General features: G+C 62.3%; 3 protein-coding genes across 4 annotated transcripts; all 3 read left to right on the forward strand.

Annotated features, from left to right (window-relative positions):
- The first annotated feature begins 2364 nt into the window (after nt 1-2364).
- On the forward strand, nt 2365-4032 carry LOC142593410 (putative N-acetyltransferase camello). Its single transcript, XM_075708867.1, has 3 exons — nt 2365-2430; nt 3060; nt 3356-4032. The coding sequence occupies exons 1-3, from the start codon at nt 2365-2367 to the stop codon at nt 4030-4032; spliced, it is 744 nt and encodes a 247-aa protein (XP_075564982.1).
- A 2432-nt stretch (nt 4033-6464) lies between these two features.
- On the forward strand, nt 6465-7151 carry LOC142593494 (N-acetyltransferase 8-like). Its single transcript, XM_075709889.1, has one exon. The coding sequence runs from the start codon at nt 6465-6467 to the stop codon at nt 7149-7151; it is 687 nt and encodes a 228-aa protein (XP_075566004.1).
- A 7154-nt stretch (nt 7152-14305) lies between these two features.
- Nucleotides 14306-24312, forward strand: VPS16 (VPS16 core subunit of CORVET and HOPS complexes). Of its 2 annotated transcripts, XM_075708849.1 has the most exons (24): nt 14306-14358; nt 14658-14746; nt 14876-14973; nt 15755-15883; nt 16277-16421; nt 16488-16603; nt 16960-17082; nt 17989-18044; nt 18251-18340; nt 19084-19178; nt 19957-20033; nt 20269-20400; nt 20510-20637; nt 20982-21017; nt 21233-21341; nt 21413-21547; nt 21648-21756; nt 21994-22091; nt 22171-22275; nt 22811-22888; nt 23151-23320; nt 23443-23539; nt 23738-23841; nt 24168-24312. In XM_075708849.1, exons 1-24 carry the CDS (start codon nt 14306-14308, stop codon nt 24310-24312), a joined length of 2517 nt encoding a protein of 838 aa, XP_075564964.1. The 2 variants fall into 2 exon arrangements, with proteins under 2 accessions (XP_075564964.1, XP_075564965.1); XM_075708850.1 differs by lacking the exons at nt 19084-19178; nt 19957-20033; nt 20269-20400; nt 20510-20637.
- Nucleotides 24313-25975: the final 1663 nt, after the last annotated feature.

The raw sequence follows: 25975 nt of genomic DNA on the forward strand, positions 1-25975 counted from the left end.
GTCCCAGCCCATCTTCACGTCCCAGCCCATCTCCACATCCCAGCCCATCTCCACATCCCAGCCCATCTCCACGTCCCAGCCCACCTCCACGTCCCAGCCCATCTCCACGTCCCAGCCCATCTCCATGCCTCCTGGGCACTGGTGCCCTCCCTGAGGGAGCAGTGGCTGCTCCTGTGCTATCCCCAGGGATTTGGGGCCATGGAGGCACCCAAGGGTGGCCCTGAGCAGCCAGGCAGGTGCCACCTGCCAGACAAGCCCTCACCACTCGCGACAAGCAGCCTGCTCCTTCCCCTGCTCCCGTGACCACCACCATGGGGAGCCATGGACGCCGTGCGCTGCCGGGCGGCACCGTGGTGACATTGTGATGTCACTGATGACATCGGCGCTGACACGTGCCCGCATCACAAAGGGCCTCGCCCAGGCACCCCTATAAAAGGGAGACGGGGGAACAGAGCCTCGGCCCCCCGGCACGACAGGGCGGCCCCAAACACACCAGGCCACACCACCATGGCCCGGTCCCAGTGCACCAGGAGCCGCAGCAGGAGCCGGCGCCACAGCCGCACCGTGCACTGGCACCAGAGCCGCCGTCGTCGCCGGCATGGAGGGAGCCCACGCCGGCCCGGGACAAGCAGCCGCCGGTACAGGAGCCGCCGGCGCCGTGGGACACGCAGCCGCCGCCGCTGAGCTGACCCCAGCACTGGGCGCCTGCGGAGCCAGCGTCCCCGACAGCCCCGGTCACCACCGCCTCCACACCACCGCACCACCGCGGCCATGGCTCCAATAAAGCTGGAATGACTATATGATGGGTGTGCGTCTCCCTCGTGTCCGCCTGCGCCGGCTCTGTGTCCCCGGGGGTTGTGTCCCATGGGAGGGTGTTGGCGTGTGCTGGAGCACTGTGTCCATGGGTGGGCGTCCATGTGTGCTAGGGCTGTGTGTCCCATGCCTGCGCAGTTCCAGCACCAGCACACATCTCCGGGGATGGAGATGCCCAAGCCTGTCTGCTCCTGGGCTGGCTCTCGCCCCTTTCTCCACATCCCAGACCATCTCCACATCTGCCACCTATGTCCCCAGCCCCAACCCATCTCAATGTCCCCCTCCTATCTCCATGTCCCCAACCCATCTCCACGTCCTTAGCCCATCATGGCACTCTGGAAAGGCCCTTGCAACTGCCCTTGGACTTGGTAGCCCCAGAGTGAGATGAGATCCAGTTAAGTCCAGCTGGCGACCAGTCACGAGCGCTGTTTCCCAGGGCTCTGTTTTGGGGCCAGCCTTGGTTAATATCTTTATCGATGATCTGGATGAGGGGATCGAGTGCACCCTCAGGAAGTTTGCACATTACACCAAGTTGGGTGGGAGTGTCAATCTGCTGGAGGGTAGGATGGCCCTGCAGAGGGACCTGGACAGGCTGGACCGATGGGCCGAGGCCAACTGGATGAGGTTCAACAAGGCCAAGTGCTGGGGCCTGCACTTGGCTCACAACAACCCCACGCAGCGCTGCAGGCTGGGGGAAGAGTGGCTGGAAAGCTGCCTGGCCGAAAAGGAGCTGGGGGTGTTGGTCGACAGCGGCTGAACATGAGCCAGCAGTGTGCCCAGGTGGCCAAGAAGGCCAACAGCATCCTGGCTTGTGTCAGGAATAGTGTGGCCAGCAGGAGCAGGGAGGTGATTGTCCTCCTGTACTCGGCGCTGGTGAGGCCGCACCTGGAATCCTGTGTCGTTTTGGGCCCCTCAGCACAAGAAGGACATTGGGGTGCTGGAGCGTGTCCAGAGAAGGGCAGCGGAGCTGGGGCAGGGTCTGGAGCACAGGGCTGGTGGGGAGCGGCTGAGGGAGCTGGGGGTGTTCAGCCTGGAGAAGAGGAGGCTGAGGGGAGACCTGATCGCTCTGCAGCTCCTGGCAGGAGGGGGCAGGGAGGGGGGTCGGGCTCTTCTCCCAAGGAACCAGCGATAGGACGAGAGGAAATGGGCTCAAGCTGTGCCAGGGGAGGTTTAGGTTGGGTATTGGGAGAAACTTCATTCCTGGAAGAGTGGCCAGGCATTGGAGCAGGCTGCCCAGAGAGGTGGTGCAGTCCCCATCCCTGGAGGGGCTCAGCAGACGCGTGGACACACGAAATTGCTCCTCTCCCCTCCGTGGGTGCAGCGGGGCACCGGGCAGTGCCAGGCCCGTGGCTGCACCGGGTCCTCCCGAACGCACGCGACTCGCTCGCCGACGACCCTGTGACAGGCCCGGCCTGGCCCCGCCCCCCACGCCAGCGTCCACCCCACGTGACCACCTGTCCCGCCCGCCGGGCCCGCCCCTGCCGCCCTTCTCTGGGCGCCGATTGGCTTGTGGCGGCGCGAGGGGCGGGCTCCCGGAAGGCGCGGCGGCCAATGGGTTGCGAGGCTTGGCAGCGTCAGGCGGGCGCTGGCGGCGGCGCGGGTGCGGGCGGAGGGCGCGTGAGCGGGGGCGGGGCCGGGGGTGCAGGAGGAGTGGGGGGGCCTGGGGGGCACCGGGACCATGGGGGGGCCGGGGGTGCTGGAGGGGCCGGGGGGCTTCGGGGGCCCCGGGACCATGGGGGTGCTGGGGCCGGGGCGGGGGTGCTGGGACCATGGGCGGGCACCGGGAGTGCTGGGGCCGGGGGGGCTGGGGGGCTCCGGGGGTGCTGGGACCGTGGGGGCACCGGGGGGGTCCGGGGGCATCAGGACCATGGGGGCCCCGGGGGTGCTGGGACTGGGGGGGCACCGGGGGGGTCCGGGGGCATCAGGACCATGGGGGCCCTGGGGGTGCTGGGACTGGGGGGGCACCGGGGGTGCTGGGACCATGGGGGCACCGGGGGGGTCTGGGGGCATCAGGACCATGGGGGCCCTGGGGGTGCTGGGACTCGGGGGGGGCCGGGGGTGCTGGGACCGTGGGGGCACCGGGAGTGCTGGGGCCGGGGGGGCTGGGGGGCTCTGGGGGCCCTGGGACCATGGGGGCCCCGGGACCATGGGGGCACTGGGAGGGCCGTACGGCTCGGGGGGGGGCCAGGTGGCTCTGGGGACACCGGGACCATGGGGGCACCAGGGGCATCCGGGGGTGCTGGGAGGGTCCCCGTGGGGCACTGAGGGGGGCCACAGGGTGCGGGGGGGCTGGACTTGTGGAGGGAGGAGTGGGGGGTCACTGCCAGGGCTGGTGGGGAGGGGTCCTGAGGGGGGTGGAGGGGGCAGGACAGGCCCGTGGGGTGCAAGGGGGAGTCCGTGGGTGGGGTGGGCTGGGCTGGGGGGTCCGTGGGGCCAGGGGCAGCCGATTCCCTGCTTGCACCGGCCGGGCTCCGCAGGACCCCTGGGCCTGCCCCCGCAGTGGGGGGCACTGCCGGGACTGAGCCTCCCGCTCCCACCCCAGCGCACACCATGGTGGAGTACCGGATCCGGCCGTACCGCGACGAGGACTACGAGGCGGTGCGTGAGGTCTTCGCCACCGGCATGAGCGAGTACGCGCCGGCGCTGTGCCTGCACGTGCTGCGGCAGCCCTGGGTGCTGCTGGTGCTGGGCTGCACCTTCTGCCTGCTGCTGGCCAGTGCCCGCTCCCTGCTGCTGCCCGTCCTGGCCCTCACCCTGCTGCTGGCCCTGGCCCGGCACCTCCTGGGCTGCGCCTGGAGCACCTACATCGACCGCTGCCTCGGCGACGACCTGCGGGACATCGGCGCCGCCTACGCCGAGAGCGCCGGCGCCCGGTTCTGGGTGGCGGAGGCAGATGAGAGGGTGGTGGGCATGGTGGGCGTGCGGCCGGCCAACGACGGCGCCGACGGGGAGCTGGCGCTGAAGAGGATGTCGGTGCGGAAGGACTACCGGGGCCTGGGCATCGCCACGGCGCTGGGCCGCACCGCACTGGCCTTCGCGCGGCAGCGTGGCTGCCGGGCCATGGTGCTCAACACGCTGATGCTGCAGCACGAGGCTCGCGCCCTCTACGAGCGCCTGGGCTTCCGCCGGCACCGCCGCTATGTCCTGCCCACCGTCTACGGCCGCCTGGTCAACTGCACCATCACCACCTACCGCTATGACCTGTCTGGCACACCCTGAGCTCCGCCGCGGCGCCGGGGAGGGCAGGCATCACGCCCCACGTGCCGGCGTGGCCAGGCGTGAGCCCCGCGTGGGGCCGAGGGGCGTGGGGGGAAGCCCGTGCACGGAGCCCCGCTGCGCTGGCTGTGCCGCAGGCTGCTGCTCTTGACCTTGCTTGCCGGACACGGCGCTGCCGCGGGGCGCTGGGTCCCCCCCGGTTCGTGCCTTGTGGCGGAGCTGTGCGGGTGTCGCTTCTCAGGGAGTGTGCTGCGCGCCGGCACGGCACGGCGGGGTAGGGACCCTCGTGCCACACGCGGTGGGGGGGTCTGTGGGGCGCGGAGGAGGGGCCGGGGCAGCCGCCCCCACCCTGCCGGGAGGTGGAGGTGCCACACCGCTCCCCAAGCTCTGCCAGGGGGGTCAGCCTGCCAGGAGGGGTTCCCCGGGGGGAGGCTGTGCCCTGCCTGGCCCTGATGTCTCCGTGTCCCATGGGGGGCTCGTGGCTGCCTGAGGGAGACCCCCAGCCGCGTCCCCCCACAGCCCGTGCCACGGTGCCTGCGGGTCGGGCGCTGCCTCCGTACGGGGTGGAGAAATAAAGGACCGTCCGCAGCGCCGGGCTGGGTCGTTCTTCCCACGCTGGCACGGCGTCCCGGGGTGGCCACCCCAGGAGGATTTTGGGAGGGGGGTCCCTGGCACCACAAGGACCCCTGCGGCATCCCCATGGGAAGGGTTGAGTGTGGGGCTGGGGGGACAGCACCGAAAGCCCATGGGGATGAGCCTCTCGCGTTTCCCCCAGACCCCCTGTGCCAGTGGGCATCCCTGGGCAGCGGACGGTGGTCAGCCGGTTGCCGGCCGGTCCCCCGGTGTGAGGACACCAGCTCCCAGGAGCTGGCCGTCCCCAAGGGCTCCGTGTGTCCCCACTTTGGACCCCGACAGCCTTCGCTCAAGGGATGAAAGGTGGCTCGGCCATAAAACAAGTCCCTGGCAGGGAGTCTGGCAGCACCCGGCACCGCCGCTGCCTGCGGTTGGGCGCGGGCAAAGTCCCTGCTTGGGGCTGGGCTGGGTGGGTGCCGTGGGGCTCGGCTTGCACCCTGCTGCCAAAGGGGAGCTTGGGGTGGGAGGGGGCTTGCAAAGGGGTTAAATTGTGCCTGGGCACCCTCTGGCCCCCCGGTGAGGCTTCCCCTGCCGTGGGGGTCCAGTGCCAAAGCATCTCCTCCATTTAGTGGGGACGGGGGTCCTGGGCAGTGGCTCTGCCCGTCCCCCACCACTGCCCAGGACCCCCGTCCCCATGCAGAAGGATTCCCCCCCCCAGTTCACCCAGCCAAAGCTGAGCGTGACCCCCATAACCTTCTCAGGCCACAGTTTATGGCAGCATTCCGGCATCAGCAGGGGCGTCACTTCCCTTTCGGCGCCTGCGCTTTCCGCCTCCCCGGAGCCACCATTAGCCTGGGTAAGGACCGAGCTGGGGGGACAGCCCGGTGCTGTCAGCGGAGCACCCCCCCCCCCCCCCCGCCCCCCAAATTGGGCAAGACCCCCCCACCCCGCCTCCTGAGGGTTGCAGAATGATGGGCTGAGCGGAGCCGGCATCTTCCCACAGCGGCGGTGGGAGCTGCCGGCACAGGCCGGCGCAGCGGATGCGGGAAGCAAAGCCCCCCCACCTCCCCCGTACAGGGGGGGTTGCCGGACCCCCAGGGTCTGGCGAGGGACACCCCCCCCCCCCCCTCCTTTTGACCAAAGGATCTGCACAGCCGCGGTCCCCGGTTTGAGGAGCGGCAGAACCGGTAGCAGCGAGCCAGGGGGGACTGGGAGTGTGCCAAAGGGGGGGTGCAGGGTGCCGGGACCCCGGGATGGGGGGGGTGCTGAGGCCATGTTCCCCATTAGTCCCCAATAATGAGGACAGCACAGGGTTTTCAGCAGCTTGGGGCCCCCAACCCCTTCCCCATTGCAGGGGACCCATCCCTGCTCGGGGTCCCCCTGCCCAGGGTGGCTCCAGCCCCCGCCGCAAGCAGGGGCACAAACCCACGGCGCATCCCGAGCAGCCCCCGGGGTTTCTGTGCCCGTCACCCCCCCATGTCCCTTTGCCCTGCTCCCAGTACAGCACTGAAGGCTTCATGGGATCCCCAAGGGGAAAGAGGGGTGCGGGAGGAGGAGTGGGGCAGGGGCTCAGGGCAGGAACCCCACAAGGGGCTGGGGTTCCCGGATGCCCACCCCAGGCGAGGCTGCCGATGGTGATTTTTAGCAAGAAGAGGGTAATTATGCCGGTGGGGTGATGCAGAGCGCAGGCAGGTGCCCGGCCGACGGGAGCTAACGTGGCTGCACGGTGCTCAGGCAGCAATTCCTGCCCGTTCGCTGGCTGCGCCGTCCCGGCAACGGGGTCTGGGGATACTCGGGGGGTCCCTGGCTGAGGCGGGTACTGCCCTGACACCCCTGTGCCATGCCACAGGTGCTGGCAGCCCATGGCGTCCTACCGCATCCGGCAGTACCGGGACCAGGACTACGATGCCGTGCGGACCCTCTTCGCCCACGGCATCTTGGAGCACACGCTGGCTGGCTACCGCCACGTCCTGCATGCGGCACGGGCGAAGCTGGTGCTGCTGGTCCTCTTCGTGGTGGTGCGGGCAGCTGCTGGCTACTGGGTGCTGGGGCTGGGGGCCGTGGCACTGGCGCTGGCGGCCACCTGGCTCCTGGTCCGCTCCTTCAGCACCTCCTACGTGCACCAGGCGCTGAGCGCCGACCTCTGCGACATCTCCACCAGCTACCTGCGGGCACCTGACTCCTGCTTCTGGGTAGCGGAGGCCGGGGGGGCCGTGGTGGGCATGGTGGCCGTGGCATCGCCACAGGATCCGGCCGAGAGAGGGGTGGCCCTGGAGCTGAAGCGAATGTCGGTCAGGAAAGACTACCGGTGCCGGGGCATCTCCAAAGCGCTCTGCGGGGAGGTGCTGCGCTTCGCCCGGGCGCGGGGGTACGGGGCGGTGGTCCTCTCCACCTCCATGGTGCAGGTGGCGGCCCAGCGGCTCTACGAGGGCCAGGGCTTCAGGAAGGTGGGCACCTCCAGCCCCTCGCTGCTCGGCAGCCTCCTCTGCTTCCAGATCTTCCACTACCGCTGCGACCTGCCCGGCCGCGCCGCAGCCCCGCCACACTAGGCGCTGCCGTGGCACCCCAACCCCAGCACGCGAGGCACCGCCACGGCACGCTTTGACCCCAGCCCTGGCATGCAAGGCACCGCCTCGGCGCCCAGGACCCTGGCACAGTAGGCACCACCGCAGCATCCCCAGCCCCAGCACGCGAGGCACCACCACAGCACATGTGGCCCCGGCACGCGAGGCACCGCCGCAGCACACGTGGCCCCGGCACGCTAGGCACCGCCGCAGCACCCGCATGGGGTTGGCAGTGGGGGATGGAGGCCGTGCCTGGCCAGCCCGCCGGGGCTTTTCCTAGTTTTCTAGCAGCGAGAAATAAAAAGACACCTGCGGGGAAGCCGTGTGGGGTGTGTCTGTGGGCGTGCGCGCGCACGCGCGCGAGTCTGCATCGGGCATATGTGCATGTGGCCATGCATGCAAGTTTGCATATGCGCGCGTGTCTGCATGTGCTTGCACACCCGTGTGCCCGTGCATGTCAGCCTGCCTGCGCACGCCTGCCCGTCCCGGCCCCCCCTGCCTTCCAGCCTGGCCGCGGGGCTGTGAATAACCCATGGGGGGACACCCTGGGGACACCCTGGGGACAGGGGCATCGCGGGTGCCCAGAGCAGCACGACCCCTGCACGGGGGACAGGGGGGACCAGGGACCCCCGGGGTGCTGCGGGGGGGTGTCCTGCTGGTGTTGTCTCCCAAAGGGAGTTCGTCACCCGCTGTGCAATAATCCAATTCACACGCTGGGTCGAGATAGCGATTTTATTTCATTTCTGCGCAGAGAGGGGCGCTAGCTGGTAATTCCACAAAGCTAGCACACCCTTACAGTAATATTTTAACATATTTATACTTACGTTGCTATATACCACTCCTTTATCTTTGCTTATTGTACCATCATTGCTTCTTAGTCTCTTCGCCTTGATTTAAAGACACAATGGTCCATAATTTCCCTGCGCCCGCCCAGGGGGTGAGGGTCTTCACGTGGAGGCGGGAATATTTTGGCAGAGGTGCGTTTTTCCCATGCAAATGAGCGTAGTTCATTTGAAGTTCACCGACTCTTTCAGTTCACGTCAAATTCCATGCTCTGCTGCCCCAGTATTTCTTTGTGAGTGGTAAGTTTCTGCTTTAGCTAACATTTTGTCCTTGGGTATATATATTTCATTCTCTCCCAGCTGACCTCGACATCACGTTCCGTGAGACATCGGTTCCCCGCTTTGAGACTATGAGGCTTTCTAAGAGCTCCTGAGTCCCACCACGTACCCGTGCTAACATAACGTAGCATCCTTTAGTTGATCGTAACAGCGTTCTCTTTAAACAGCCAACAGCAATACAAGTAATGATCAGCATTATTATTACAACAACGCTACTTTGAAATAAGCTCTCTAACCATCTGGTTAATGAGTATCCCAGGCCACGCAGGATTTTGTTTAACCAGCCTCCTTCTAACCCTGCTCTTAGTTCCCTACTTGCTTTTGCTACTCCTATATCAGCTGGTCCAAATCTGCAGTTACATTTGGAATGTGGACACAACAGCTATTGTTTAAAGATTCAGCTATCCACACGCTCCGTGTTCATGCAATAATAATAAATCCAGAGTCAAACAACTCTGCAATATCATTTTAGAGGTGGAGGCGGAGGTTTAAATCTGACAGCCCAGTCTGAGTTGCATTCGCTAATGTTTCCATCTGCAAGGTTAAATTATGACTGGCTGATCTATTTCGAAACGAAGCATATCAGGAGTAAATATAGATTCAAGCATCCACGCTACCGTGGTTCCAGTACTTGGGTGTTGCCAATTGTCCTCCACTGATCTTTTGATTCTCCCCCAAAATCTTCTGCTTAATGGAGATTTTCTCCGTAAGGGACATAAAGTCAGAAGTCCTAAGGTCCAGTATTTATTCTTTCCTGAAAGGGGGAGATGAGTTACCCGCTCCCCATCACTCCTCACAATTCCAGTTCGACTTTTTTTTTCCAGAGGTAGTTCTGGACTTATCGAGCTTGGGATAAGTTAACCGCACTTGCAAAGGATCGTCAGGAATACCTTCATTTCCTTCCCAGGTAATACACCGGTCTGTCGGTTGGGTGTATTCCCATTCTCCAGCTTGCGGGACGTCCCAAAGCTGGAGTATCTGACAACCCCACGGAGTATCAGTGCACCCATCTCCTGATGGTCTAGATATCACTCCTTTGGCCCATGGAGTTTCAGGTTTACTGATATTACAGTTATCCACCGTACCACCTTTCGGAGTCCATTTAAGGGTGTAATTTCCTTCCTTATTGTACCATGTGGTGGACCCACTACGTTCCCTTCTCCACATGTCTTCCCATATTTTAGTTAGGTTTGTCGTTAGTACCCCCCATGGAATGGGATTCTCTGCGGACTTAGGAGCAGGTAAACATGCAGTCACTGAGGTCAAGTTTTGTAGTTTACCAAAGTCTTGGACCAACTTCGGAATAAGATTTGTGTTATTGCAGTTAATGTAGAAGTACATTATTAAAACTTTCACCACACGCATTCTACTTTCCACTTGGCAGAAGATCGAAGGCTCTACATAAATATATATCTATTTTACAATCAAGATCAAAATCCCTTTGGGACACAGAAACAGATTATGTGTTCTCGAAACTTCCTATCTTAGTTTCTCCTGTCTTCTCAGAGCTCCATTGTTCCGTCGCGCTTTTTTACCTGGGTATGATGAATCCAGGAGTCAACGCCTCTTGCTTTGATAGCCATGTGGGTAATTAGCAATACCAGATAAGGTCCCTTCCATCCTTCCTTTAAAGGTTCACCCTTCCACGTTGGGATATAGGCTTTGTCTCCTGGCATAAAGGAATGAACTGGAGTATCTAAGGGCGTTGGCGCCCTTCCATTTCAGTATCTGCGAGGGGAAGGCAAAGCCTGTCCCAAAGACAACAGATAATGGGATAATAATTGGTTTCCTGTAATATGCATTTGATCACCTTTCCCAGTTAAACTATTTACGGGATATGGTTTCCCATACAGAATCTCAACAGGACTAACTCCTTCTCTAACTCTAGGAGTGACTCGAATTCTCAATGCCATCGGTAACACATCTATCCATTTCATTTGAGTTTCCTGACAAAGTTTTGAAATCTGTCTTTTCCGAGTCTGATTCATTCGTTGGATGTTGCCACTTGATTGTGGTCTCCAACGAGCATGTAGGTCCCGTGGCATTTGCAAAGACTTTGCAACTTCCTGAACTATTTGAGCTATAAAATGTGGCCCATTATCGGACAACATTCCTTCAGGTACCCCAAATCTAGGAATTATCTCCTTTAACAATATCCTTACTACTTCTCTAGCCTTATTGGTACGACACAGAAAAGCTTCAGGCCATCCTGAAAAGGTGTCTAATAACACCAACAGATATCGATTGCATTTTGGCAGTTCAGAAAAATCAATTTGCCAGTATTCCCCAGGGGTCTGACTCTTCCTGACCTCTCCAGGAGGAGGTCTTTTCTGTATTTTTGGGTTATTCTTACAACATATTGGGCACTGTTTCACAATAAAGTTTGCAAAAGTTTGCATCTTTGGTCCTACAGCGTGTCTTTTGATACTTGCGACCAGAGCATCCGCTCCCATACAGGATTCACTATGGGTCTTCTTCACTATTTCTCTTACCATTGGGGTAGTAATCAATACTTGCCCATCTTTGGTTAAACACCATCCTTCCCTTGGCTTGGTACACTCTAAATATTTGGCAAGCTGATCCTCCTCAGAATATTTTGGAGGTTCCCACTGAACTTTTCTTGATGTCCAATTAGCAATCCCCTTTCCACAACTCTTTGGCTGTTTCATCTGCCTTTCCATTTCCTTTAATTATTTCTGTTTGTCCTTTCTGATGAGCTTTGCAATATACGATGCAACTTCTCTTGGTCCCAGAATGACTTGCAACAATTTTAAAATTTCCGGTCCATACTTAATAGGGGTTCCTTGAGAAGATAGCAACCCATGCTCTTTCCAAATAGCCCCATGCACGTTGGCTGCTCCAAACGTATATTTGGAGTCTGTATAAATATTTACTCTTTTATCTTTAGATAGCTCTAAAGCTCAAGTTAGAGCTATAATTTCTGCTTTCTGAGTGGAGGTATTGGGTGGCAGGGCTCGTGCTTCAATCTCTTCCTGCAGGGTTCCTACAGCATATCCAGCCTTCCGTTCTCCGTTCACCACAAAACTACCTCCATCTGTAAAAAGTTCAATTTCTGGATTGATTATAAGCACATCCTTTAAATCAGGTTGACCGGAGTATACCTGTTCCATAACCTGCAGGCAGTCATGCTCCAGTTCCCCTTTTTCATCTACTGGCATTCAGGTGGCAGGATTCAAGGTCAAAGACATCTTTAAAGTGACGTCATCTTGTTCAACCAGTACCACCTGCTATTGAGCTGACCTACGAGGGGAAATCCAATGATGCCCCTTTTGTTCAAGTGCAGCGATCACAGCAGGTGGTACCAAAACTGTGATAGGTTGCCCCAAGGTTCATGTCCAAGCTTCCTGAATCACCACCACCACCGCTGGCACAGCCCTCAGGCACGCCGGCCATCCTTTGCTCGCTTCCTCTAGCTGTTTGGAGAAGTCAGCCACTGGTGGCTTCCAGTCTCCTAGAGTCTGGGTCAGGACTCCTAGTGCCGCATGTTGCCTTTCGTGCATGTATAAGGTAAAAGGTTTGGTTAAATCCGGCAAACCCAAAGCAGGAGCCCTCATCAATTCAGTTCCGATGGAGTCAAATCCTTTCCAGCACTCTGGGGTCCCTTCTAAAATTTCTCTGGGTCCCTTGATAGCTAACGGTTAGCTATCTTGTTGGAATGAGAACTGGCTTCAGCATGCAACAATCCAACACCGCACACCACCTCTCCTGCCCTGAAAGACTGTGGTGATGGATGGAACCCAAAGTCACGGACTAAATGAACTCAATGGATATTTTAGAGGGATGGTCCATAGACAAAAGGAATGATATCTGTGTGTATACATCACGACAGGGAAAGTCCTCTAATTTATACATTGGCCACCACTGTTTACAATACTTTTGCATTTTTCCTTTAGTTAGGGGATCCCCTCTGAATTATTCCAATTTTTCAGGATGCATCCTAAAGGAGAGCAAGGGGGTGTATCTGTAGAGGATACCGGACCCATATTTAAGTTACAGAAAATTGTTACAGATAATTCTTTAACCAGAAACTCACACACTCAGCCTTAGGACAAGAATATTTTACCCTTTTCCTTTCTTCTGCTTCCACGTGTAGAGCTTAAGCCCCTGCTGCGATTCTCTCACAGGAGCGACTTGCAGAGCAATTCCAAAAACAGAAACAGATTTCCTACTCGCCGATCACCCCTGCTCTTTTTACATCAATATCTCTGCAGCGTTGCACCGTTGTGTCGCTCACCGCCCAGCCGTAGAGCCGGAACCGTCGGGGTCCCCGATCAAATAGTCGGTGTGCGCTGGAATCCGCACAGCTCCCTGCTCCTTGGCCGCAGCGGCGAGTTGAACCAAGCAAGGCAATGAGGGTCCCGTCTGGGTCACCAAAACTCTCGTCTCACAAAGGGAGTTCGTTACCCGCTGTGCAATAATCCAATTCACACACTGGGTCAAGATAGCGATTTTATTTCATTTCTGCGCAGAGAGGGGTGCTAGCTGGTAATTCCACAAAGCTAGCACACCCTTACAGTAATATTTTAACATATTTATACTTATGTTGCTATATACCACTCCTTTATCTTTGCTTATTGTACCATCATTGCTTCTTAGTCTCTTCGCCTTGATTTAAAGACACAATGGTCCATAATTTCCCTGCGCAGGCCCAGTGAGGGTCTTCACGTGGAAGCGGGAATATTTCATAGAATCATAGAATCACAGAATCGTTTAGGTTGGAAAAAAACTTTAAGACCATCCAGTCCAACCATTAACCTACACTACCAAGTCCACACTAAGCCAATCAAGGGTAGACCAGACTGAACCATGTCCCCAAGTGCCACCTCTGCCCGTTTTTTGAACGCTTCCAGGGATGGGGACTCCCCCACCTCTCTGGGCAGCCTGCTCCAATGCTTGACCACCCTTTCCATGAAGAAATTTTTCCTAATTTCCAACCTAACCCTCCCCTGGCGCAGCTTGAGCCCATTTCCTCTTGTCCTATCGCTTGTTCCTTGGGAGAAGAGCCCGACCCCCCTCCCTGCCCCCTCCTGCCAGGAGCTGCAGAGCGATCAGGTCTCCCCTCAGCCTCCTCTTCTCCAGGCTGAACACCCCCAGCTCCCTCAGCCGCTCCCCACCAGCCCTGTGCTCCAGACCCTGCCCCAGCTCCGCTGCCCTTCTCTGGACACGCTCCAGCACCCCAATGTCCTCCTTGTGCTGAGGGGCCCAAAACTGGACACAGCATTCCAGGTGCAGCCTCAAGGGTGCCGAGTACAGGGGCACAATCACCTCCCTGCTCCTGCTGGCCACACCATTCCCTTATTTCATTCTCTCCCAGCTGACCTCGACATCATGCTCTGTGGGACATCACTGGGATGGTGGCAGGGGACACCCTGGGGGACAGGGGACCCCCCCCGGACCAGGGAGGTTGTAGGGAGGTGGGTGTTGGGCTCTTCTCCCATGTAGTTAGCGATAGGACGAGAGGAAATGGGATCAAGCTGCGCCAGGGGAGGTTTAGGTTGGATATTAAGAAAAATTTCTTTACGGAAAGGGTGGTCAAGCATTGGACCAGGCTGCCCAGAGAGGTGGTGGAGTCCCCATCCCTGGAAGCGTTCAAAAACGGGCAGAGGTGGCACTTGGGGACATGGTTCAGTCTGGTCTACCCTTGATTGGTTTAGTGTGGGCTTGGTAGTGTAGGTTAATGGTTGGACTGGATGATCTTAAAGTTTTTTTCCAACTTAAACGATTCTGTGATTCTATGATTCTATGACCCCGGGGCCCGTAAGCGGGGGGACGGGCGGCCGTGCCCTCACTGAAGATGGCGGCGGCGCCGACAGGCCGTGCCCTCACTGAAGATGGCGGCGGTGCTCGCCCGCCCCCCCTTTCCCTGTGCCCTCACTCAAGATGGCGGCGGCCGAGCCGGCGTCGCGGCGGGGCGGGGCGGGCGGAAGCGCAGGCAGAAGCGCAGGCAGAGGCTGTGCCGCCGGCAGCGCCCGGTTCGGCCCGGCCCGGCCCGGCACCATGGACTGTTACACGGCCAACTGGAACCCGCTGGGCGAGGAGGCCTTCTACCGGTGAGGGGCGGCCCGGGCCCGGGCCCGGTACCGGTACCGGCCGGAGGCAGCCCCTTCCCCCCCCCCGGGGCCGGCCGGGGGGTCCCGGGGCCGGGCGGGTGCTGGGGCCGCGGGCCTTGGGGCTGCTCGGGGCTTCTCCGGGCTGGCCGTGGGCCCGCGGGGGGTCCCGGGGCTGGTCGGCGGGTCCCGGGGCGGCCTTGGGTTTTGGGGCTGGCTGGGGGGGTCCCAGAGCTGGCGGGGGGGGTTGGGCACCGTCCCTCGGTCTGCCGCCTGTCCATCCGTCTGTCTGTCGCCTTCAGGAAGTTCGAGCTGTACACCATGGAGTGGAGCCTGAAGGAGGACCTGCGGGACTGCCTGGTGGCAGCCGCCCCGTACGGGGGGCCCATAGGTAGGGCCGGGCCCCGGCCCCCCGGGACCCTGCGCTGGGGCAGGAGCCACAGGACGGGGCCGCGCTGGACCCCCGGTGCTGAGGGCGGAGGGGCCGCAGCTCAGACGGACTGTCTCATCCCTCCCGCAGCTCTGCTGAAGAACAACGCCCGGAAGGAGAAATCCCCCAGCGCCCGCCCGCTGCTGGAGATCTACTCGGCCTCGGGGCTCCTCCTGGCCAGCATCCCGGTGAGCTGCCCCGGGGGCCGCTGCCCCCTCCGTTAAGCTGCAGCCCAGGTGCTTCTTGGAGGCCTGTGACATGCCAGGGGACCTGGGACAGTCCGAGCTGCCCCTCGGAGGACGGCGGAGGCTGTAGCTCTCTGCCCCTCGTAGCGATAAGCCCACGGGTAGGGGGACTGTGGAAGGGCTCGCCGGTGATGCTGAAGGCTGTATGGCTGGGTTACCAGCTGGGTGTTGCAGGCGAATATCTGGGCTGTGAGGCTGGCAGTCACCTCTGCCTGTGCCCCTCGCTTGCGTGCCCTTGGGCAGCTCCTTTGGTTTCTCCGTGGGGAAGCAGGATGCTGCCGTGTGTCCTCAGCACCCTGAGCTCTCCAGGGCGATGGCTCCGTGCAGCTCCCGCAGCCCCCTGAAAGCTTTGGAGAAGCTGCTCAGGAGCGGCGGTGTGTGCGAGGGGGTAGCAGGGAGAGCTGTAGGGAGAGGGAGGCTGCCCATCCCTGGCAGAAGGGGATGGGGTAGGGACGGGAGCAGCAGTGTTGGCACCGCAGGAGCATCCTCCCTTCCCTGCTGTCCGGGGCTGGGGTGGACACAGGGCAGCGAGGACGTGGAGGGACAGGGAAAGCTGCTGCGACCGCAGGGCCCTGCAGAGCCAGGGCAGCCGGGGGCATCAGAGCTGCGGATGCCCAGCCACGGCCGTTGGCTTCACGTACATCTCCTGGAAGGGTGTCTCTGGGGCTGGGCCAGCCGGGAGGCGAGCGGCCCTGTGGTGTGCTCACGTGTGTCCTGCCCGCAGTGGAAGAGCGGCCAGCTGGTGCAGCTGGGCTGGACGGCCAGCGAGGACCTGCTGTGCATCCAGGAGGACGGCACCGTTCTCATCTACAACCTCTTCTGCGAGTTCAAGCGCCACTTCAGCATGGGCAACGTGAGTGGGGCGGGACGGGGAGCTCAAGAGATGCCCAGGGTTGGGTTTGTGTGACGGAGAAGTGAAGCTCTGCGAGGCCTCCCTGAGCACTCCCCCAGCCTTGTGGGGCATGGTGGGGAGCCTGGGGCTCTCCCAGCCTTCCTGCAGGGCTGCCAGCCTTCGGGAATGAGCTGGCAACCAAGCCTGCAGTCCCTGGGGCCAGAATGATCCCCTTTTCGCTGCAGGAGAGAGTGTCTGAGTGTCCCAGCGCTGTCTGAGCTGGGACACCTGCTAGCAGTGCAGCACAGGGCTGGGCTCACGTCTCCCCAGGGTGGTTTCGTTCCCTGAGCAGCAGCAGCGTGGTGCCAAGCCCTGGCTGCTCGGCTCGGGCCCAGCTGTGTCTCCGTGGCACAGGAGGTGCTGCAGAACCACGTGCTGGAGGCAAAGGTCTTCCACACAGAGTACGGCACCGGCGTGGCCATCCTCACCGGGGCACACCGCTTCTCCCTGACCACCAACATCGACGACCTGAAGCTGCGCAGGATGCCCGAGGTTCCCGGTGCGTCCCCTCCCTGCTGCCCCTGGCTCCAGCTGGGCACGGGGGCCTGATGCTTGTGCCCGGCAGGTTTGCAGAAGCCACCGTCCTGCTGGGCCGTGCTGTCCCAGGACAGAGTCACCATCATCCTGCTGGCAGTCGGACAGGACCTCTACCTCCTGGATAACACCTCCTGCTCCGTGGTGGTGAGTGAGCCGCAGCAGGTGTCCACGGGGAGCAGGGTGGTCTGCAACCCCCCGCACTCACTGGCAGGTCCTTCCCGTGTCCCCACACTGTCCCACGGGCTGCTCTCCAGCCTCCAGCGCTCGCTGGCAGGTCTTTCCCCCGTACTGTCCCATGGGCAGGCATGTACGGCAGGGACGTCTGCCCTCATCCTGGCCAGAGGCAAAGGGGTGAGGGTTGAGCAGGCGCAGGGTGGGAAGGGACACCCCACTCTGACCAGTCCTCAGCCCTTTACGCAGCATCGGTGCCAGCATGCAGCACATCCCGTGTCCCCAGAGTGTGCCCTGCAGGTGTGACCCTCTCCTTTTCCCTGTCCCAGACCCCCCCTGGCATGAGCCCCTCCGCCGGCGCCTATCTGCAGATGGCCGTGTCCTTCAACTACCGCTGCCTCGCGCTCTTCACCGACACTGGCTACATCTGGATGGGGCTGGCCACGCTGAAGGTGAGCGTCAACCTTCCCTCCCCGTCGCGGGGTGTTAGGGTGTCGGCCCACCCCTCCTCTCCCTGTCCAGCAGACAGATTCAGCAGGGCGGGATGTCCGTGCAGGTTCCCTCGGGGTCCCCATGGACTCGGGTCAGCCTTGCTGCTGCCCGCAGGCGTCTGCGCTCCTGTCCGCCAGAGATCCACCCTCTTTTGCTCTTTGTCTGATTTTATACCTCATTCCTGACTTTTTCTATTTCTAAACCTGCCTTTTTTGCTGGTCTTGCACCTCCCTTTCTCTGTCCAAATCCCGCCTTGATAAACAGCCCACCGCTAATGACTTTTCCCACCTTGGTCACAGTTCTGTTACATCCATACCCAAACGTGGTGGTTCTAGTACTGTTTCTTGCATAGTCTCAGCCTTATCACCACTGCTGGTGTGGTCACGTCGGCGTAGGGGCCTTGCTTGCACATCTTGATTCTGCCCTGCAAATTCCCCCACGTCGTGGGGCTCATGCTGGTGAGGTGCTGGTTGCCTTCCATGCATTCCGAGACCAGTCCTCCTTTCGTCTTCGTTCGCTTACCGGGTCTCAGTCGAGCACAAGCAGCTTCTCACTCTACATGCAGGCAAGCTGTGTGCCGCAGCAATGGAGGAACGTTTCTCACACTTGGTTTAAGTGCTAACGCAGCGTCTTTGCCCTCTGGCTGCGTCAGTCGTGGCCCTGGCTGCCGCCAGAACTAGAAATGGGGCCGGGTGCTCCTGCAGAACTCGCTCACAGTGCGGCACCCACGCTCCCGGTGCCCAGTGCAGCCTGGTCTGTGCTGCTCATCCCCCAGCAGCTCCCCTCAGCGCGTGGCCCCGGCAGCACAGGCGATGCCGCCCGTCCCTGCGCTGCCGTCCCCCTGACCCAGCTCTCTCCTGCCGCAGGAGAAGCTCTGCGAGTTCAACAGCAGCATCCGATCTCCGCCCAAGCAGATGGTTTGGTGAGTGGTCTCCTTGCCAGCCTCCTTTGCCCCTGGCTGTGCCCACCCGCACCCCTCCGGTACCCCGAGCCTTTGCCGGGGTCTGCTTAGCTCTGCGGCCACCCCACTGCCTCCCTGGGACGAGCGGGACCCTCTGGAATCCCCGCTCCAGGCGTGGGGGGCTGCAGCTGGGCCGGGATTAAGCCGGGGCTGGGGCTCCCTGGCAGGTGCATGCGTCCCCGGAGCCGGCAGCGTGCCGTGGTGGTGGCCTGGGACCGGCAGCTGATGGTGGTGGGGAACTCCACGGAGTGCATCCAGTATCCTTTGGGGAAGAGGTGTCATTTCCGAAGGGCAGCCCAAACTGCGGGCCTCCACGGGCCCTCCTTGGGCCACCGCCAACTCTGTCATGGGCAAGGGGAGGGAACACCAGTGGTGTCGGTGGCCCCCCAGGACAGTCAGAGCAGGCTGAACTTGTTCCTCTCAAAAAAACGGGTAGAAGTGGCACTTGGGGACATGGTTTAGTCTAGTCTACCCTTAATTGGTTTAGAGTGGACTTGGTAGTGTAGGTTAATGGTTGGACTGGATGATCTTAAAGGGCTTTTCCAACCTAAACGATTCTGTGATTCTATGATTCTATTCTCTCCTCTGCAGTTTTGTCACCATCTCCCCTGCCCAGCCCCGGCCAACCTGCTCCTGTAGAGCAGCGGAACCCCTCCTGTCTGCCCCCCTTCCCCAAGCCTTCCTGCTGAGGGGATCCCGCTCCCCCTCGGCTCCCAGAGCAGCGCTGGTGCTGGGAGCCACCAAAGCCCCCACGGCTGGGAGCGATGTCCCTGCCAAGGTCCAGTCCCAATCCCCAAGGACGAGGGCTGACGTGGGTGGGGGGGATTCCTGTCCCTCCCAAGTGCTGATCCCGTGCCCTGCTGCCTCTCCGCAGAAAGGGGGGTCGCGAGCCAGGGGGGACAGGGGCTCCGCTCCTTGGCGTCGCTGGGGCTGGTCCTCAGCAGGGCCGGGCTGCACCCAGAGCCGCTTTCTTCCCGCAAGCCCTTAGCAGGGAGCGCAGGTTTGTCCTGGATGAGGACTCCTACCTGGTGCCGGAGCTGGATGGGGTCCGGATCTTGTCTCGCACCTCCCACGAGTTCCTGCACGAGATTCCAGGTGAGATGGCGGCGGGTGGCCAGGCTGAGTGGGACCCCCTGCCCCTGGGCGGGCAGGTCTCTCCTGCACTGCTCTGTGCCCAGGATGCGGCCCGTGACCGTGCCCAGCTCTGTGTGTGCGGGTCCGGCCTGCCCAGCCCTTTCTGGAGGCTCAGGAGGTGGCGAGAGCCCCGCAGCGGAGTAGAGCCGTGCCCTGAGCCCCACCGGCCATCTAGCGCAGGGCTCTGAACCCAGCCCCTTGCCTGGCCCTGGGCTCCCTCCTTCCCCTGCACCGTGCCAGTTCTGGTCCCTGCTTTGCCAGCTCTGCTGTGCCCCTCCTCCTGCTGCCAGAGCCCCTGTGCTTTGAGCTGATGCCTGGCACAGCTCGGCACGCCTCTTCCTCACCTCCCGCACCGCTGCCGCCCTCATGCTTCCAGAGTGGAGCTGCCCGGCAGCTGCTGTGACTCCGTGGGAATGGCTCCTCGGGATGCACGTGTCCTGGCAGCCGCCCCTGCCTCCGTCTGTTGGACCCTTGGGTTGGTGTTTACTGGGGGCTGCAGTCACGAGGGCTGGAAAAGCGTCCCCGAGCTGTCCATCGACACGGCTCTGCCCAGCTGCTCGGGCCGGCAGTGGCCGTGCTCCCACCCTGCCGAAGGACGGTGCCGGCACGGGCTCTCCTGGGGTGCCAGAGCTGCAGGCAGGGACAGTGGGGGAGCAGCTTGCAGTGGGTGCAGGCAATGCCCCAGCGGGCAGCCTCTCATATGGGTTTTTGGTTTTCTTTTTTTTCCCCCCATCTGCAGAGGCCAGCCAGGAGATCTTCAAGATCGCCTCCATGGCCCCAGGGGCACTTCTGCTGGAGGCGCAGAAGGAGTACGAGGTACGGCCTGCTGCCCCGCGCCGGGTCCTGCCTGCCCGTGAGGAGGCTGGGGTGGCTCCGATGCAAACTGCTGCCGGTGTTACCCTGCAGTGATGGGAAGGGGGGAGATCCCAGAGGTCCCTGCTGGGGGCGAGGGCTCCCTTGGCCCCTGGTCCCAGGGGTGCTGGGGCTCCCAGGGCTCACCCTGGCCGGTGAGCACCCCACCGCCCTCCTCACGGGCTGCGCTCCCCTGCAGAAGGAGAGCCAGAAGGCAGACGAGTACCTGCGGGAGATCAAGGACCAGAAGCTGCTCCCGGAGGCAGTGAGCCAGTGCATCGAGGCAGCCGGCTACGAGCATGAGCCGGACACCCAGAAGTCACTGCTGAGGGTGAGTGAGGCGCAGGGAGGCTTTGGATGCGGCCACCAAATGCGTCCCTCCCAGCTGGTGGTTGTGCCGTGGCCAGCACAGCCCCTGCACCGCACGCCTCTTCCCGCAGGCAGCCTCCTTCGGGAAGTGCTTCATCGACAAGTTCCCCCCGGAGAGCTTCGTGCGCATGTGCCAGGACCTGCGGGTGCTCAACGCCATCCGGGACTACCAGATCGGCATCCCCCTCACCTTCACCCAGTATCCTCGCTGGGACGGTGCATGAGTGATGACCCTGGGGCGTGTGTGGGATCTGGCCCAGGCAGGACCAGCGCTGTTTGGGGCTCCAGGCCCTGCTGGGGCGGCTGCCTCGTAGGTGGAGCGAGACGGGGAGGAGGGAGCTGCAGAGCCGCTTAGCTGCCAGCCTCGCAGGGTTTGGGCACCAGCTGTGCCCTGGGCCCCGTGGCAGGGGTGTGTAGCTGAGACCCCTACGCTCATCACACTCCGCAGAGCTGGCCTGGGGGTGCTGCCAGGAGGGGGATGGGCGCCCAGCACGCGTTGCCTCTTCTCCGTGGGGTTTTGTGGTCCCTTGACTGTCCCCACAGATACAAACGGCTCACCATCGAGGTCCTGCTGGACAGGTAAGGGTCCCCAAAAGCTGGGCATGACAGCCCGAGCAGCCTGGGCTGAGGCAGCGTCCGGCCACGCTGCAGTCCCCATCGCCACAGTCTGTCGCCCCGGCCGGGCGCCGAATGAGCTCATGGCCACCCGTAACGCTGGCCGAGCTGCTCGACTCCTCGGACCCGTGTGGGGCCGTGCCGGGCCGTGCCGCTGACCCCCCTGTGTGCCACACCAGGCTGGTCTTGCGGCGGCTTTACCCCCTGGCCATCAGGATCTGCGAGTACCTGCGCCTCTCGGAGATCCAGGGCGTCAGCCGCATCCTGGCCCACTGGGCCTGCTACAAGGTAAGGGGGCAGCTCGGAGGGCTCTGCCCGTCCAGGGCCATGTGGAGACCTCTCCGCTCGTGCCCTTCCAGGTGCAGCAGAAAGACAAATCCGATGAGGAGGTGGCCCACGCCATCAACCAGAAGCTGGGCGACACGCCGGGCATCTCCTACTCGGAGATCGCCGCCCGGGCTTACGACTGCGGCAGGACGGAGCTGGCCATCAAGGTCTCTTGGCTGGGGCTGTGGTGTGTCTGGCCGGGCGGTGGGATGGCGGGGGGTGTCACACGTGGTGCCCACGCGCTGACGACCCCTCTGCCACCTGCAGCTGCTGGAGTACGAGCCGCGCTCCGGGGAGCAGGTCCCGCTGCTGCTGAAGATGAAGCGGAGCAAGCTGGCCCTCAGCAAAGCCATCGAGAGTGGGGACACCGACCTGGGTAAGGGTCAGGGCTGGGCAGAGGAGGGGCTCTGCTGTGGAGGGGAGGGATTTGGGGTCTGGGGGAGCCCGTTCCTGGCTTTGTGCCTTGTGGGATGAGGGTGGTGGGAGCGGTTTGAGCCCCACGGGGCAGCGCTCGCCCTCAGCACGGGGCTCTGCCCTGCGCCTGGACGTCCCCTCACGCCCCTCCCGGTGCTGCTCACCGGGGCCCGCTCCTGAACTGCGCCGTCTGCCCCAGTCTACACCGTCGTACTGCACCTGAAGAACGAGCTGAATCGTGGCACCTTCTTCATGACGCTGCAGAACCAGCCGGTAGCCCTGAGCCTGTACCGCCAGGTAGGGGCTGCCACCCCACACCCGGGAGCCACCGTGGTGTCCGTCCCTGTATGCCCTAACCCCCCGCATCGCTCCCCAGTTCTGCAAGCACCAGGAGCGGGAGACACTGAAGGACCTGTATAACCAAGACGACAATCACCAGGAGCTCGGCAACTTCCACGTCCACTCCAGCTACTCGGAGAAGGTCTGTGCCCGGCGGCGGCAGGAGGAGCGGGGAGGAAGGGCTGGTGGGCTCCGGGCTGGCTCCTCGCCCAGGGAGCTGCGTGGCCGGGGAGAGAGGGAGTGCTGGGGAAAGGGCAGGGGGGAATTTCATGCCTGGAGGCTGCCGCTGCCCCGTGCAGCCCAACGGCACCAGCTGGGTGTTCGCAGCCGGGGGGTTTCCACCCTCCCCGTGCTCAGGGTGGGCTCCGGGTGCGGGAAGGGAGCTCCCCACCTCGTACCCTCAGGGCCGTCGTCCCCTCGGGGCTCTGTGCTGGCAGACACCCAGCCCGTCCTGCATTGCTGGGGAGGTCAGGATCCCACCCAGGGCTAGGCAGGGGCCAGCTCTCTGCCTGTCTCTGCGGATCGTAGCATCACAGAGCTGGAATTTTGCCTTGGCTGCGTCTTGGCACCAGGCACCCCTCCTGCCCCACCTGGGGGGCTCTGAAGGCGCTGCCCCATCCCTGCAGCATGGCAGCCATGCTGACAGGGAGTGAAGCGGCCGTGCTCTCTCTTCTCAGCGCATCGAAGGGCGAGTAGGAGCTCTGCAGAACGCCCTGGATGAGTACTACAAAGCCAAGAACGAGTTTGCTGCCAAGGTGAGTGCATTCGGGGCCGAGGGAGGTGCTGGGGGGGGACCCTGCTCTCCCGGGGCTAGGCAGGAGCAGAGCTGGGCATCGCCAGCAGGCACAGGGCTTCAGCTGGGCCACCTCCGCTTGACATGGCACCACAGGTCCCCCTGCCCTGCTCCGCAGCCAAGGCTGGGTGGGCTGCTGCCATCCCTTGCTGGGGCAGAGACCCTCTGGGCCCCATGGGCAGAGTTGGGCCAGGGACCCTTTAGGCTGGCACTTTGCTCCCCAGGCCACAGAGGATCAGATCAAGCTCCTGCGGCTCCAGCGGCACCTCCAGGAGGACTTTGACAAGCCCTACCTCGACCTCTCGCTGCACGACACCGTCTCCAACCTCATCCTGGATGGCCACCACAAGCGAGCCGAGCAGCTCTACCGGGAGTTCAAGATCCCTGACAAGAGGTCGGTCCCAGGGTGGGGGGCTGCTCCGGGCAGCCCCGGGGGCTCACCCCAGGCAGGAGTGGGATCGGGGGGCTGCAGGGCACTGGCAGCTAGAGAGGAGACGGCTTGACCTGCGTCCCCAGGTACTGGTGGCTGAAGATCAGCGCCCTGGCCAACCGCGGGGACTGGGAGGAGATGGAGAAGTTCTCCAAGAGCAAGAAGTCGCCCATTGGGTACCTGGTAAGAGATTTCCCCGCTGGAGGGGGGGCCAGTCCTGCCCCAGGGGTGGCTGTGGGGCTGGGCCACGCTGTGGGGCAGCAGGAGGGCACTGCGTGGGGCAGCCTGAGCAGGCTGGCATGGGGCAAGGGCTGATGCTGGGGGCCAGGAGGGCCCAGCAGCCAGCCACCCACCCTCGCACCCCGCTCCTCTCCTCTCCAGCCCTTCGTGGAGATTTCGGTGAAGCACCACAACCGCTACGAGGCCAAGAAGTATGCACCCCGCGTGACCCCCGAGCAACGCGTCAAGGCCTTCGTCCTGGTGGGGTGCGTCGGCTCGGCCCCAGCCCGGGGGCGGCTGGGGGGGCGTGGGGCAGGGTCGGAGCCCGCGGGAGCAGCTGGCTCCTTGTCTGTGTAGTATGGTTGGGGCTTAGGGGGCTCGGGGGGAACCCGGGGATGGATGAGACCCCCAGGAGCCCATGGGTGGTGCTGGGGGGGCAGCCTGAGCCTCGTCCTCCGCAGGTGGAGGGGGCTGCGTGGGCTGCCTGCCCTCGCCGGGGCTGGTGCCTCCAGGAGGTGGGGGAATGGTGGCTGGGGCTGCTGCCCCCCTCCCGTCCCCACACCCCCTCCCCAGCTCCCCCGCTCTGCTGCAGGGACCTGGACCAGGCGGCTGATGCTGCCATCGAGCACAAGAACGAGACGGAGATGAACTTTGTCCTGTCCAAGTGCACCGCCAGCACCGACGCCGCCGTGGCCGAGAAGCTGAACCGGGCCCGAGCCCAGCTCCTGAAGAAGTGAGCCCCAGCGGTGGGGGGCCCTGCCCTGGGCCCCTTGCCCATCTCACTCCGGGGGGGCTCCAGCCCCCCTGTCCTGTCACTGGGGCCACCCTGGGCCCCCCAGCCCAAGCTCACTGCTCCCCCAGCGCCCCGCGCCTCCCCCTTGCTGCGGGGTGTCTGCCTGGGGATGAGGGCAGGGTGCCCGAAGGGTGTCCATGTCCTGCACCAGGACTGGGGGCACCCTGGCAGTGTCCTGCTCACGGCTGGTACGAGGCCAAGGTCTTCCTCGCCGGCTGCGAAATACAGCAGCGGGGACCCCCGGTGCCTGTGTGGCCCCCACCGCCCTGGGGGCAGGGGGGGCCCCCATCCTCTCGTCATCTGGCCCCCTCCCTTCTTGTTCAATAAAAAGAAGAGCTCACTGTCCTGTCTCCTGATAGGAATCATAGAACTGTAGAATCGTTGAGGCTGAAAAAGACCTTTAAGATCACCCAGTCCAACCATTAACCTACACTACCACAGCCACCACTAAACCAATTTAGGGGAGAGTCATAATTTCATGTTTCCTAGCTTGGTGGCTGGATTATTTTTTAATTAAAGTAAAACTAGAATAGAATCATTAAGGTTGGAAAGGATCTCTAAGATCATCAGTCCAACCATCAACCCAACACCCCCATGCCCACTAAACCATGTCCCAAAGTGCCACCTCTGCCCGTTTTTTGAACCCCTCCAGCGATGGGGACTCCCCCACCTCTCTGGGCAGCCTGTTCCAGTGCTTGACCACTCTTTCCATGGAGAAATTTCTCCCAATATCCAATCTAAACCTCCCCTGGCGCAGCTTGAGCCCATTTCCTCTCGTCCTATCGCTTGTTCCTTGGGAGAAGAGCCCGACCCCCCTCCCTGCCCCCTCCTGCCAGGAGCTGCAGAGCAATCAGGTCTCCCCTCAGCCTCCTCTTCTCCAGGCTGAACACCCCCAGCTCCCTCAGCCGCTCCCCACCAGCCCTGTGCTCCAGACCCTGCCCCAGCTCCGCTGCCCTTCTCTGGACACGCTCCAGCACCCCAATGTCCTTCTTGTGCTGAGGGGCCCAAAACTGGACACAGCATTCCAGGTGCGGCCTCACCAGTGCCGAGCACAGGGGCACAATCACCTCCCTGCTCCTGCTGGCCACGCTATTCCTGATACAAGCTGGGATGCTGTTGGCCTTCTTGGCCACCTGGGCACACTGCTGGCTCATGTTCAGCCGCTGTCGACCAACACCCCCAGCTCCTTTTCGGCCAGGCAGCTTTCCAGCCACTCTTCCTCCAGCCTGCAGCGCTGCATGGGGTTGTTGTGAGCCAAGTGCAGGCCCCGGCACTTGGCCTTGTTAAAGCTCACACAGTTGGCCTCGGCCCATCGGTCCAGCCTGTCCAGGTCCCTCTGCAGGGCCATCCTACCCTCCAGCAGAGCGACACTCCCACCCAGTTTGGTGTCATCTGCAAACTTCCTGAGGGTGCACTCGATCCCCTCAGCCAGATCACTGATAAAGATATTAACCCAGGCTGGCCCCAGAACAGAGCCCTGGGGAACACCGCTCGTGACCGGTCGCCAGCTGGATTTAACTCCATTCACCGCTACTCTCTGGGCTCGGCCACCCAACCAGTTTCGTACCCAGCGCAGAGCACACCTGCCTGGGCCATGAGCCGCCAGC

This window comes from Pelecanus crispus, chromosome 4, assembly GCF_030463565.1.
Source record: "Pelecanus crispus isolate bPelCri1 chromosome 4, bPelCri1.pri, whole genome shotgun sequence".
In the NCBI taxonomy this organism is placed as follows: Eukaryota; Metazoa; Chordata; class Aves; order Pelecaniformes; family Pelecanidae; genus Pelecanus; species Pelecanus crispus.